This window comes from Erpetoichthys calabaricus, chromosome 10 (assembly GCF_900747795.2).
Source record: "Erpetoichthys calabaricus chromosome 10, fErpCal1.3, whole genome shotgun sequence".
In the NCBI taxonomy this organism is placed as follows: domain Eukaryota; kingdom Metazoa; phylum Chordata; class Cladistia; order Polypteriformes; family Polypteridae; genus Erpetoichthys; species Erpetoichthys calabaricus.
Genome location: NC_041403.2, coordinates 84985123 through 84997783, shown reverse-complemented (window position 1 = coordinate 84997783; position 12661 = coordinate 84985123). Strand labels below are relative to the sequence as shown.

General features: G+C 38.8%; 1 protein-coding gene across 1 annotated transcript in view; it reads right to left on the bottom strand.

The window, feature by feature from the left end:
- Positions 1 to 240: 240 nt before the first annotated feature.
- syde2 (synapse defective 1, Rho GTPase, homolog 2 (C. elegans)) overlaps positions 241 to 12661 on the bottom strand; it is a 99143-nt gene continuing 86722 nt past the window's right edge. The window contains exon 7 of the mRNA XM_028811526.2: positions 241 to 2739. Coding sequence (XP_028667359.1) covers positions 2168 to 2739 — 572 coding nt within the window. The 3' untranslated portion in view covers positions 241 to 2167. The remainder of the gene's footprint in view (positions 2740 to 12661) is intronic.

Here is a 12661-nt window from a genome sequence, read left to right as displayed (position 1 = left end):
AAGCAATACACTGAATAGAACATAAAATATATACTTTTAATGCAACAACAATACAAATTTACCTGAATCAGTATAAAGCAAAATTTTCATATTTAGTGATACTTCCATCACATTATTACGTTTCATGTAACAGACTGAAGGAAAAAGATTGCAAAATGCTACAAATAAACTATATATATATATATATATATATATATATATATATATATATATATATATATATATATATATATATATATATATATACACACACTCATACATTTATAGATATATTTCATGGTATACAATTTCACAATACATAAGACCTTGAAATTTCATTTCAGACTGTGAGGAATGGCACCAAAACTAAATATCTTCACATTATTAGAGGTAAGAAGGGAGATTTACACCACTCAGGACATTGTATGGTGAACAGACAGGTGCAGTCGGACTTCATAGGATGTGAGCCTGTAATCACTATCCAGGATATAGGAGGCTGTGCAGTGGGCAGTCATGCATCTCATGGTGAGCTAAAAACTACTGCCACAATTAATGACAGGCATGAATGAACCAAATATGGCATTTATGTCATACATGGGTAATCGTAGACATGGGACTGCACAAGGAGCGATGACTACATTACATATGTGCTTCTGCTATACTGTATGGAGTTGGAGAGACAAGGATATGAGGTCATCTTAATACTTCAATGTATTAACTAGTAGTTCTATATCGTAAATATTTAACAGGCATATAATACAGTATATTGCATACAATACTAATTATGTGTATGTACTGTATATATAATAGCTAATCTCTATTTATGCAGTTTAAACTTTTATAATGTTTTAATAATAAGCATTTTCATAAAGCTCTTTACAAGACACTCGACAAGGTTATACTTCTGACAGAATCAAAATAATATTTTGAAATGCTTACAAAGAAAGAAAAAATGGGCAGTCAAGAAAAAACAAAAGAAATACAAACAAGATGGCATAATGAAGTGGACACAGACAAATGTAGGAAAATATAAGAGAGTCAGAAAACCAGAACTCATAACATCCATCCATCTTCTGAACCTGCTTTTTCCTTTATGAAGTGGCATAAAGGAAATTCTAGCAATTCTTATTGTGACCAATTGATTTTTTCTTTTTTTTCCACACCGTGAATACCAATTGCCTCGTAATGAATTTCATCACACTCATATTCACAGTCTGGAGTTGTTCAGTCATGCTAGGTTGACTTGTCTTCCCCACAGTCTTATTTATTTCAACATACAATTAATGATTTGTTTTCTTTTCTTAACAAGTCCACATGTTAGCACAAGACTTCTGTTTGGTGCTTTACTTCTTGCTTTATCTGCACATCAGCAAAATATACAGGGTTACAAAGATATCATTTTAATCTTTTCTCTCAAATAGGATTGTACACAAATCTTATTTAATAAGGTAGAGGAATGTAAGAGTGACAGGATTTCTTTTTACTCAGACTTCAAGGATCTTCAAGAGTAGAAGAAATTCAATTATGTGACTAAACTCCGAGCATTATACTGTATATATCAGGCCCTTAAAAAAATGGCCAATATTTTCATTGTTTTTGTGGTATGTGAGACAAATTTCCACTGGGCATAATTTTCAGTGACTGTGCACGTTTACGCTAAATATACAACAGACATGCCATTGTAAAATGTATAGCCTGTGACATTTTCAAATGGTATAACATTTTAAGGTATTGCATGAAATGATTTTACATATGCGCATTTTCTTGAAGAATTTAAATGTAACCTCATGTTAGCAAGCAGCAATTCATACCCCAGTGATGAGGTTTCATTTTGAAAACGTAAAGTGGTTGAGGTGTTCTATTCTGTACAAATATCTCAAATTAAACACATAGATAATATCTTACTTTAAAAAAAAACCTGCCCCCAAAATCAGCTTCTTAAGTGCATTGCTTTACATATTCAATGTATTTTAATACAAAGCTTTGCCAAACAATTTAACCTTGCCTCAATTAAGGCATCTTAACACCCCTTGGGGTGAGTGAATTCTTCTAATAAGAAGAAAATTAACAAATATCACAGAATACCAAAGATTGTACAACAACCCACACAGACAATGACAACTCCTTGCAGCCAGAAGTCTAAAGTCACTCTGAAATCATGCAATAACCAGAAGACACAAAGCTGTCATTAAAAAGGATTTTCTTGTTTTAGGCCATTGGATGCTTTAAAGCCTGCATTCAGTTTATTTTTATTGAGTTCTCGTTCCAAGTTTCCAATTAAAGTGTCAATACTTTCCTGAAGATCTCGCAAGTTGACCTGATGACACAAGGATGGGCCAATGTCCTGTATTTCCATGTATGCCTGATAGGTGTGTTCTTTGGATATTTGCTTTGGATTTGTATGAATGTGATTTTCAGGTCCTTCGGTCTTGGAACGTCCTTCTACTTCTTCAAAAGTCATTTCCTCGTCACTTTCTGTATCTTCTGATGGGACATCGTCGTAATCAGCCTCACCCCCTGAATTCATGGCCGTTGAGCTGAAGTAACTGTCACCACATGCACTCCAGTCTCCTGCGTAGCGGTTACTAGGACTGTCCAGCCTCCCCTGCCTTGGCCTAAGCACCCCAGCTATGTCCATGTTATTCAAATGGAGGACCTGTGGCCGTGACTGCTGTGGCTTTCTGCGCAGGTAGTTTGTGTTTCCTAGATGCTTCTCAGTGTCATCATTCAGCTTTAATTCTTTGGTATGAGAACCCATCACTGCAACAAAAGAATCACAGTAATGTGTTAAGCACTTGAAAGATGTGGTACAAAAAAAGTACACAAAAATGTATGTGTGCTTACAAGCAGTTAAAAACAAGTTTCATTTCAAAAAAGTTATTTGTACACACCAGTCATGCATAACACACCATTTCAGACACACAGTCATAACCAATTTTAAATGCCACACAACAACAATAGCAACCAAAGGGAAAGACTCATGCCTTCAAAAGCCAACTGTTTGGCAATGTGTGTTTTTATGTATGAGGTATTTCACCATATGTAGGCTTAGCAAAGGGTCTGTGTACAGGCAGAGCAATGGATGTGTGTAGAAACAGTGCATGAGTGTCTGAATAGAGAGTGCCCTGCCTCTGGCAAGGAGTAGTCATTCTTCAGAGTTCTCCAGATATTTCCAGCTCTTTTAGTAAAAGAATGCGTTACTTGGCTGCACATTTGCTTTCAGAAACACTTAGACACATTACCTGGACTCTTCCTCATAATCTGTACGATAAAAACTCTGGTCTCCTGTGTTAGTTGCTTCCTATGGTAAATAGTACAAAAATCCTGAATGAAGTTAAGTTTCCAGTGAAGAAACACAACAAAATTTGTTCTCAGTAGTGCACCCTGTTTGTTGACATTACAAGTTTCATGGTAAGGCAAATTAACCCTACCTAGTGTAATGGAAAAAATGTCAGCATATTGCTGTAGGTAAAGAATGTGGTACTCTGTTTCATTGAATGTACTACACACACACTTGATGTTACGTTTATATATTGTAAAATGAAGACATAGAGCTCTAATAACTACTGCATTCCTCTGTGCTAACGGTATTATATTCACCTTTCTTCTGGATTTGTAAAGTTAGACATTGTATCGCTCTCCTGTCATTTCTTTTTGTACTAGGGGGCTCCGCCCCCTGCTCGCTTCGCTCGCCAACCCCTGGTGTTTGGTAATTACAAACAGCGTGATGTATGTATGAGATATAGCATAGTGTGAAGGTGTAGATGACGCACATAGGAAGGAAAGAATAAACTGCATGGCACAGTGTAAAGATTTATTGGAAAATTTCCTTGTACACAACATTAGAAGTAAACATGGTGTCTTGTCCTTGAATGAGTTTTCCTTGGCATGGATTATTTATAATCTTAATTTTAACGTCAGATGAACGGCGAACTCGTGAGAAGGCCACATAAAGTTGTCCATGTCCAAATACGGGCTCAGAGAGGTAGATGCCAACCTTGTCCATGGTTTGTCCTTGTGATTTGTTGATGGTCATGGCAAATGCAGGTTTAATGGGGAATTGTCGCCGTTTAAGTGTAAAAGGTAATTCTAGGTCAGAACTTGTAAGGTCAATTCTAGGAATCAGAACAGTATTGTTAGCATGTGATCCTGTAAGAACTTTTGCTTCAATAACATTGTGTGTCATGGTGTTGACGATTAAACGTGTACCATTGCATAAACCCTGTTTAGTGTTAAGGTTTCTTAACAGCATGAATATTGTTCCGATTTTAAGGTTAAGATTGTGTTGTAGTAATCCGGCTGGGTTAATAGTGTTCAAATATTCTAAGGGGAAATCAAGATGGTCATTGTCGTCATCAGAGTCAACTTTGTCAGAGCTTAGAAAGAGCTGTGCCTCTCCCGGAAGTAATGCAATGACTTGGTTATTTATGTGATCAACATTAATATTTTTTGGACATAATATAGTCCGTTGTGTTAAAAGGGGTATTTGGTCTAATGAGATTGTTGTTCCAAATATCTCCGTAACTAAGTCGTCGCAGATAAAGGCTTTAGGAATTGTAATAATATCTGGGTGAAGTCCATCTGTATTGGTGAGTGTACCATCTCCCAGTTGTGATAACCAATTGTTATATTCTGGATCTGGACATCGCATGTTTTGTACCAAGTGTATCTTTTGAAAGCAATGCCAATTGTCCGCGTAACATTTTTTCTTCCACGGTTTTAGAAGCGCGTTGTAGGCGCCGACGTTTATTGTTTTTTTTGATGCGGGTTCGTGTTTGTGGTCCCATTACTCGAGCCATCTCGTTCTGTACCCGTGATCGTGAATTCATGACTTGTTTGTTCTTTATCGTTAGTAATATGGATAAGTAATAAGGAGGATCACACTCACTGTTAATATGCGGACTGTTCGTTTCTTCGTATTATTACCAATCAGGTGTCGCGCTTGTATATGTATTGTAGTCCGGTCTCTTGTTGTTTATGTAGGACGTCGTCCGCGTATTTTAAGGTGGACTGAACAATAGAAGGAAACAAAATGGGGTATGTTAAAGTATCAAGTTGTGGAAAGCAAATGTCTATGCGTTGGAAGGCAGGTTTGTTGGTTCCATCAGGACGTAAATGCAGAACAATATTGCGGTCAAACGGAGGCTCCCCATCTTTACTTTGAAAGACAATTGCCACTTCATTAACGACGGGAAGATTGTATCGTCTTGGATCTTGTACTTTGTTCTTTATTAAGACTAAAGCAATTGTAGTCGCTGCTACACCTTCTGCTGCTGCTTTTGTATTGGCGTCTGTTTCAACCTCATGTAGCATTTTTATAGACTTAGCTAATGGGTGATTGTTTATGACATGAGTGCCGTTTCTCATTATAAGCTCCGTGCATTGTTTGTTTTCAGGAAGGTTCATTCGTTGATAAATTGCGTCATCTGGATCCAAGATGTAGATTTGTGCAAATTTGCGTTCTTGATTTGTTTCAGGGTGCACTGTCCCAATGCGATGTAATATTTGTCCACATACGCGAAAGCAGTATGGGCCATTGCCTTTTGGTGGCCTGATATTTACTCCGGTAGATGCAAAAGCAAATGAACTATTGTAGGATCTAATGCAGTGCATAAAGTTTTTACTTTCTCATTGTTTGTATTGAGCCTGGCCTGTTTTTGTATCTCGGTCAGTCGAGCTTTCTCTTTTTGGAGCCTTGCCTGCTTGTTTTCCGGCATTTCAGACGTGCGTTGTAGACGTCTAAGTTTATTTATTTTGTCTCTTCGCTCCCGTTTTTGTATCTCTGTAACTCGAGCTCTTTCCTTTTGAACCCGTGCCTGCTTCGCTTCAACACTTTGAGACGCGCGCTGCATGCGTCTACGTTCATTCTGTCTGTCCATCTGGGCTCGTTTCTGTAACTGTGTTAGTTGAGCCTTGCGTTTTTGGATCCGAGACATTTTTTGTTCATCGGTTTCAGAAGCGCGTTGTAGGCGCCGACGTTTATTGTTTTTTGTCATGCGGGTACGTGTTTGTGGTCCCGTTACTCGAGACGTATCATTTTGTAGCCGCGATCGTGAAATCATGACTTGTTTGTTCTTTATCGTTAGCAATATGGATAAGTAATAAGGAGGATCGCACTCACTGTTAATATGGAGCCTTTTCTGTGGTTGTACGGTTAATAGTGCATCATTGTAATGAGATTCACCTATGGTGTATAGTTTGAACGTGTTCAGATGACGTATGTTTAATACGGACATTTCGTTTTTTCGTATTATTACCCATCAGGTGTCGCACCTGTATATGTATTGTAGTCCGGTCACTTGTTGTCTATGTATGACGTCGTTTGTTGGCATGCGTTTTTTTTGAGGGGCGCGTTGCCTCATGTTTTATTTCTGTTAGTGGAGGGGGGCTTTGTGTGTCGTGGGTGTGAATCCTCATTTTTGTGTGCGTACCGTTTCGTGTGCTATGTGGCGCTTGTGTCTGACTCCTTTGTTTTTGCTGTGCTAGGGGCGCGTTGCCTCATTTCTTATTTCTGTTAGTGGAGGGGTGCTTTGTGTGTCGTGGGTCTGAATCCTCTTTTTTGTGTGTGTCCTGTTTCGTGTGGTATGGGCTTCGTGTGGCGCTTTGTTGCATGGGTCTGTTGCTATGGGCGCGGCGCATCATTTCTCAGTTTCCGGTGCTTGGAGGGGGGCTTTGTGTGGCGCCTGCACACTACGTCTTTTGCATCCACGGCCCATGTCCCTGCGTCCATCCGGTTTACCATTCTCGTTTAGTAATATGGATATGGATTGCGAGATGTCCTGTTTCATGCTGTTCTGCTTAGTTTTAAGGAAGGCTTTATGTCAAGTGTTTCACAAACAGCATGAGCAGTTTCCTTCATGATAAGAGTAAAAAATAAAAGTTACTTAAAAAAAGAATCCTAGTTTGCTGAAATTACACTGGACATTTTGGTACAAATGGACTCATATGGGGCCTGGGTAGTGAGCACATAAAGCCCAACAGGGCTGCAGAACTACACAATGATTGAATAGACAGCTAAAAGTTTTTTGTTTTTTTAAATACATGCATGTCTGTAGCACTGCAGACAACTTCATTACTTTGCTTTTTTCTGTAAATCTCATTGTACTGTATTACAATAGTAAAAAGTCAGAACATACAAGAGTGAGGTTTGAGACTTTTAATTACACTTGCAGGTAGCACAGATCAAATTAGTCCCCATGTTAAGTAGACAGATTATTAAAAAATGTATAGTGATCCAAAAATCAATCGTTTACTCCTCATGGAGCAGCAGGAAATGCAGTGCCAAGCATGGATTTGAGAACAATCCATTCTTAAGTATTCATAGCAAGCCCAGGGTTTACAGGCCTCCATTAAAATAGTAAGACGCCTGTAAAAGTAAAACCAAAATAATAATTATGTGTCAACTGAGGATAACAGACACATTACCTGTTTTATATATATACTATATATATATATATATATATATATATATATATAGTAGCTGAGTAAAAAGTGGGCTTGTTCTTTGTTTCTGCCTTGTTTTGGGAAAGCTAATTATTTACTTGGTAAGATAATCGTGTTATGTTACATTAATCATTAATTATATTTTCTGAGTTTGTTTTGGTGTTCTCAAGGTTGAAAGAATTTAACTGCTAATGTGTTACTTCCTTGGCTTCCAAAACATTCCCACAGTCGCTCAGGAGGCCCCTTTTTCTCAGAATGGAAGGTAAAACAGGACAGCTTCAACGCAAATATAACTTGCTGTGTTTTAAAAGATATTTACTTTATACTTGCATGGAAGAGAGGGCATCCATCATCTGAAATGCTAAATTACGCTGGCAGTGGAAGTGAATGCCAGGTTCGGCTGGTCTATGTGTCAGTTGTGTCTTGTAGATTTGTATCTATGCAAGAAATGAGCTGTACATACAAAGTGCTATGGGATAGTCTTAACTGTAAAAAGTGATAGAAAATTAACTTTTCATTTAGAACATAAAACTTCATGAAAATTAAATACAACAGTAAATAAATATCAATAAACATCAGAAATTAAAAAAATAGTCCTTGCCACAGATGTAGAAGCTGAAACAAGAAGGCACATTACATAATTATAGGGTGGCAAGCAAAAGGTAACTCTTACTTGTGCAATTTTACTTACTTGTACAGTTTTGTCTATAATGTATAACCAACAATGAAAGGAAAGACAGATGAAGTAAAACAGTGATGTTAATTAGCTGAACAAGACTTTAAAAGTAACCTTCATCAGTCACTTACAGCACATACAAGAACTGCTGTCTTTTCACATAAAGACACTAGCAGAAGAAATCACACAGTGCTTATTGACCCCTGCTCCTCATAGTAAGTTCAATGAAATAACATCTCTCAAGGTTTGTTAAAGTGAAATGTGGCACATGAACTCTACTAAGTAAATTGTCAAAAAGCTCAATACACTCACTTTTGCATCTGATGCAGTGGAAGTGAATGCCAGGCTTGGTTGGTCTATGCGTCAGCTGTGTCTTGTAGATTTGTATCTATGCAAGAAATTAGCTGTCTGCATTAAATCTTCTAGTTCAGCAAAGACCTCTGGTAATTCCATCTTCTTTGTTCATGTTTTGCTCCATAGTCGACAATGGTACGCTTTCTGTGAGTCTCTAATATATTGTCAGCCACTGGCCATAATAACTGTATAACACGACACTCAAGACTAAACTTCTTACCCTGCCAGAGACATCAGTAAAACACATTTATGATACAGTGGTGCACATGTCTGACAAGATACAGTGGATATAAAAATTCTACACACTTCTGCCAAAATCGCAGATTTTGTGTAATAAAAAATGAAACCAAGATAAATCCTGTCAGAACTTATTCCATCTTTACTGCAAAACAAATCAGAAACTGTTTAGTGAAAAAGAAAAAAATCATACAAAAACCTGGTTGCATTAGTAAGCAACCTATTTAATAATCAAGGAAGTGGCTGAATTCAGAATCAAACAATCACAATAAGTCTCATCTCAATTAGTAGTTAGTATACGCCAGATTGAGCTCAGATAAAGTTTGGCTGTTCCTGTAGGTTTATTCTGATATCCTCTTATTTGCAATATACTCCAAAAACCATAGTCTGCAAAGAGCTTTTAAAACATGAATGGGATCTCATCACTGAAAGGTATCAGTCAGGACAGGACAGGAGTACAAAAAGCTATCCAAAGCATTAAACATCCCATGGAGCACGGTGAAGACAGTCATCAACAGGTGGAGAAAATATGGTTCAACAGTGAGTCTACCAAGATCAGGACGTCCCTCCAAGATTAATGAGAAGACAAGGAGAAAACTGGTCAGGGAGGCCACCATGAGGCCTACAGGAAACTTTAAAGGAGCTACAGGATTTTCTGGCAAGTACTGGTTTGTTCCCTGCACGTGACAACAATCAATCATATTCTTCATATATCTGGGTTGTGAGGTAGGGTAGCAAGACGAAAGCCTTTTCTCACAAAGAAAAACATCCAAGCTCCGCTAAACTTTACAAACAGGTATACCCAGTCTCCCACAATAACGTGGAAAAATGTATTATGGTCTGATGAGACCAAAGTTGAACTATTTTGCCATAAATCCAAAATGTACGTTTGGCACAAAAATAAAATGGCACAGCATACCCACAGTAAAGCATGGTGAGAGCTGTGCAACGAGGAGTGGGGAAAAAAGTCACCAATAAAATCAAAAGGTGCTTCAACTAAGTATTAGTTTAGATGATGTGCACAGTAATGCAACCAGGTTTGGTATGATTTGTTTTTTCCCTTTTTCACAACACAGTTTCTGATTTCTTTTCACTTTCTTTGCATAGATTGCAATAAAGGTGGAATAAGTTCTGACAGGATTTATCTTGTTTAATTTTATTATTACACAAAATCTGAAATTTTGGTAGGGGTGTGTAGACTTTTTATATGCACTGTATCTAATAAAGATGTATTAACTGTAAAAAAATTGCTGCTCTTGTAGCTTCCAGAGCATGCACAGTCAAATATTGCTTGGAATTAGAAATGCACTACTAACCTGTGTGGTCTCCAGGAAATAACTAATGAAAAGACAGATGTGTTTAGCCTTGTACTCTCTTGCTGTCTTTCCTACATTAATGGACACCAGTCTCAAAATCCTCAATATTTGTGTGGATTTCAGAAAGCATGAAAAAACTGAGTGGAGGTTACAAAACATACCACACAAATAATTAAAATAGAAGTGACAATATACAACTCTAAAACAATGGTTATGACAAAGGCTAAAGTGGACAACAGAGCAGCAAGTTTAGAATTGCAAAGTGTTGCTACAGACTAGATGTTACATTGTGTCATGGTTCTCCACAACTGTCCACAAGCATTTACACATGCTAAATGTTTCTGCCCTGAAGAACTGGGTGTAAAACAATAATAATTCTTTATATTTATATAACACCTATCACTACTCAAAGCACTTTTCATAGTGAGTCGAAACCCACTTCAACCATCACACTATGACGTGTAGCATCCACCTGGATGATGCAACGGCAGCCACTTTTGCACAAGTATGCTCACCACACATGAGCTATTAGGTGGTGAAATGGTGAGACAGTTATCCAGTTAGAGACAGGGGATGATTAGGGGGGCAGAATTACTAGGCTGAGGTGGGCAATTTAGCCAGGATATTGGGATACATGCTACTCTTTACGAAGGATGCCCAGGGATCTTTTACAACCACATAGAGTCAGGACCTCTATTTTACGTCTCATCCAAAGGACACCACCAATTTATTGCTCAGTGTCCCTGTCACTGCACTGGAATCCACATTCAGACCACAGGGTATGCCCCCGCTGCTGGTTTCAACAACACCTTTTAAAGGAGTAACCTATGCATTTCCTAGATGGTTTCCCATCCAAGAACTGTCCGGGCCTGAACATGTTAGGCCTGTTCTGAAATACATGTAGTATGGCCGCTGGCTCATGGTTAAGGATAAGCAGCTTAGGTATGCCTTCTGACCATCAAACATTCTTTAACAGCTTGACCAAACATGTCCAGTACTCTAAAATACAGTCATACACATCAGTTTGGCCATATGTCAGTCACGAAGTGTACAGGTCATTGCAATTGAGGCTTCATGGGTCTGGTGTGAGTCTCCAGTAAGCATACTTTAACTGCTGGTATAAGTACGTACATGTAAAGGATGGGGGTGCAGGCCAAATGCATAAGAATTAGGAATGTGGAGCAGTGCTGATCAAAACAAACCTTAAAGGGTCCTCTGAGTGTGAGAAAACATATCAGAACCTGTGAAATAGTAACAACCACAATAATAATAATAACAAAAGATATATTAATATGGGCGGCACGGTGGCGCAGTGGGTAGCGCTTCTGCCTCGCAGTAAGGAGACCTGGGTTTGCATGTTCTGCCCGTGTCTGAATGGGTTTCCTACGGGTACTCCGGTTTCCTCCCACAGTCCAAAGACATGCAGGTTAGGTGCACTGGCGATTCTAAATTGTCCCTAGTGTGTGCTTGGTTTGTGTGTGTGTGTGTGTGTGTGTGTGTGTGTCCTGCGGTGGGGTGGCACCCTGCCCGGGGTTTGCTTCCTGCCTTGCACCCCGTGTTAGTTTGGATTGGCTCCAGCAGACCCCCATGACCCTGTAGTTAGGATATAGCGGGTTGGATAATGGATGGATATATTACTATTTACAAGGCTTTTCTATCTTCTTGATAGATGTTGTGAACCATCACAGAAAGATTGAAGTTCAGCTGTGTCAAAAGCAGTATCAATTCAGTGAAGGAAAACAGTCAAGCGACCAGTACATCTGCAGCTCCATACTAAGAGGTTCATCTGCCCACACATTATGGACAGATCACTGCATAGAAGTTCAGCATTTCACATGTCTGCAGCATCATACGCCAGCGCAGTAATTACCATCTCTGCTATGTCATTTGGCAGTATAGCATTCAACATCTTAGCTGTGCCACCTTACGACAATGCGCTCAAGGTCTCTGCTGTTGTGCCTCTGTTACTAACAGCACACCTACATTGGAGACACGTTTCAAAGAGCTTGTGTGCCACTGCAAGGATGAAGGGAGGGCTATGTAATGGTGCTGACAAGTTGCATCAGTCAGGGACGAAAAGTATTAGCTGGCATTCCATCATGTAAATAGCCAGCTTCAAGGGAGCCTATAAAAATAGCAAGGCTACTAAAATTGAAAAAGCATTCGAAAACAGTGACAGCAGGCAGCCATTTTAAGGACAGCGATCTACCTAAAAGAGCCACATAAAGAGCAAAGCATTCATTGGATCTTCAGCACCGCACCAACGAGGCACCACACCATTTATACCATTTATTCAGACAAGCACAAAAAAAAGCTATGAACAGTTATGGCAAGTCAAAAGTCGCACAGTAGAAAACAATTGAAGAATAACAGCAGACCACCATGGACAATATGCTCGAACCAAAATGTTTTTACAGCATGTTTAATGAACAGTACTGTATTTTATTATTAAAATATACAAAAGTATACCAACAGTATCAAAAACATGTTTTCCAAATCTGTTAATTACACATGAGATGTACATATACAGTAACTTACATATATATCCATCCATTTTCCAACCCGCTGAATCCGAACACAGGGTCACGGGGGTCTGCTGGAGCCAATCCCAGCCAACACAGGGCACAAGGCAGGAACCAATCCCAGGCAGGGTGCC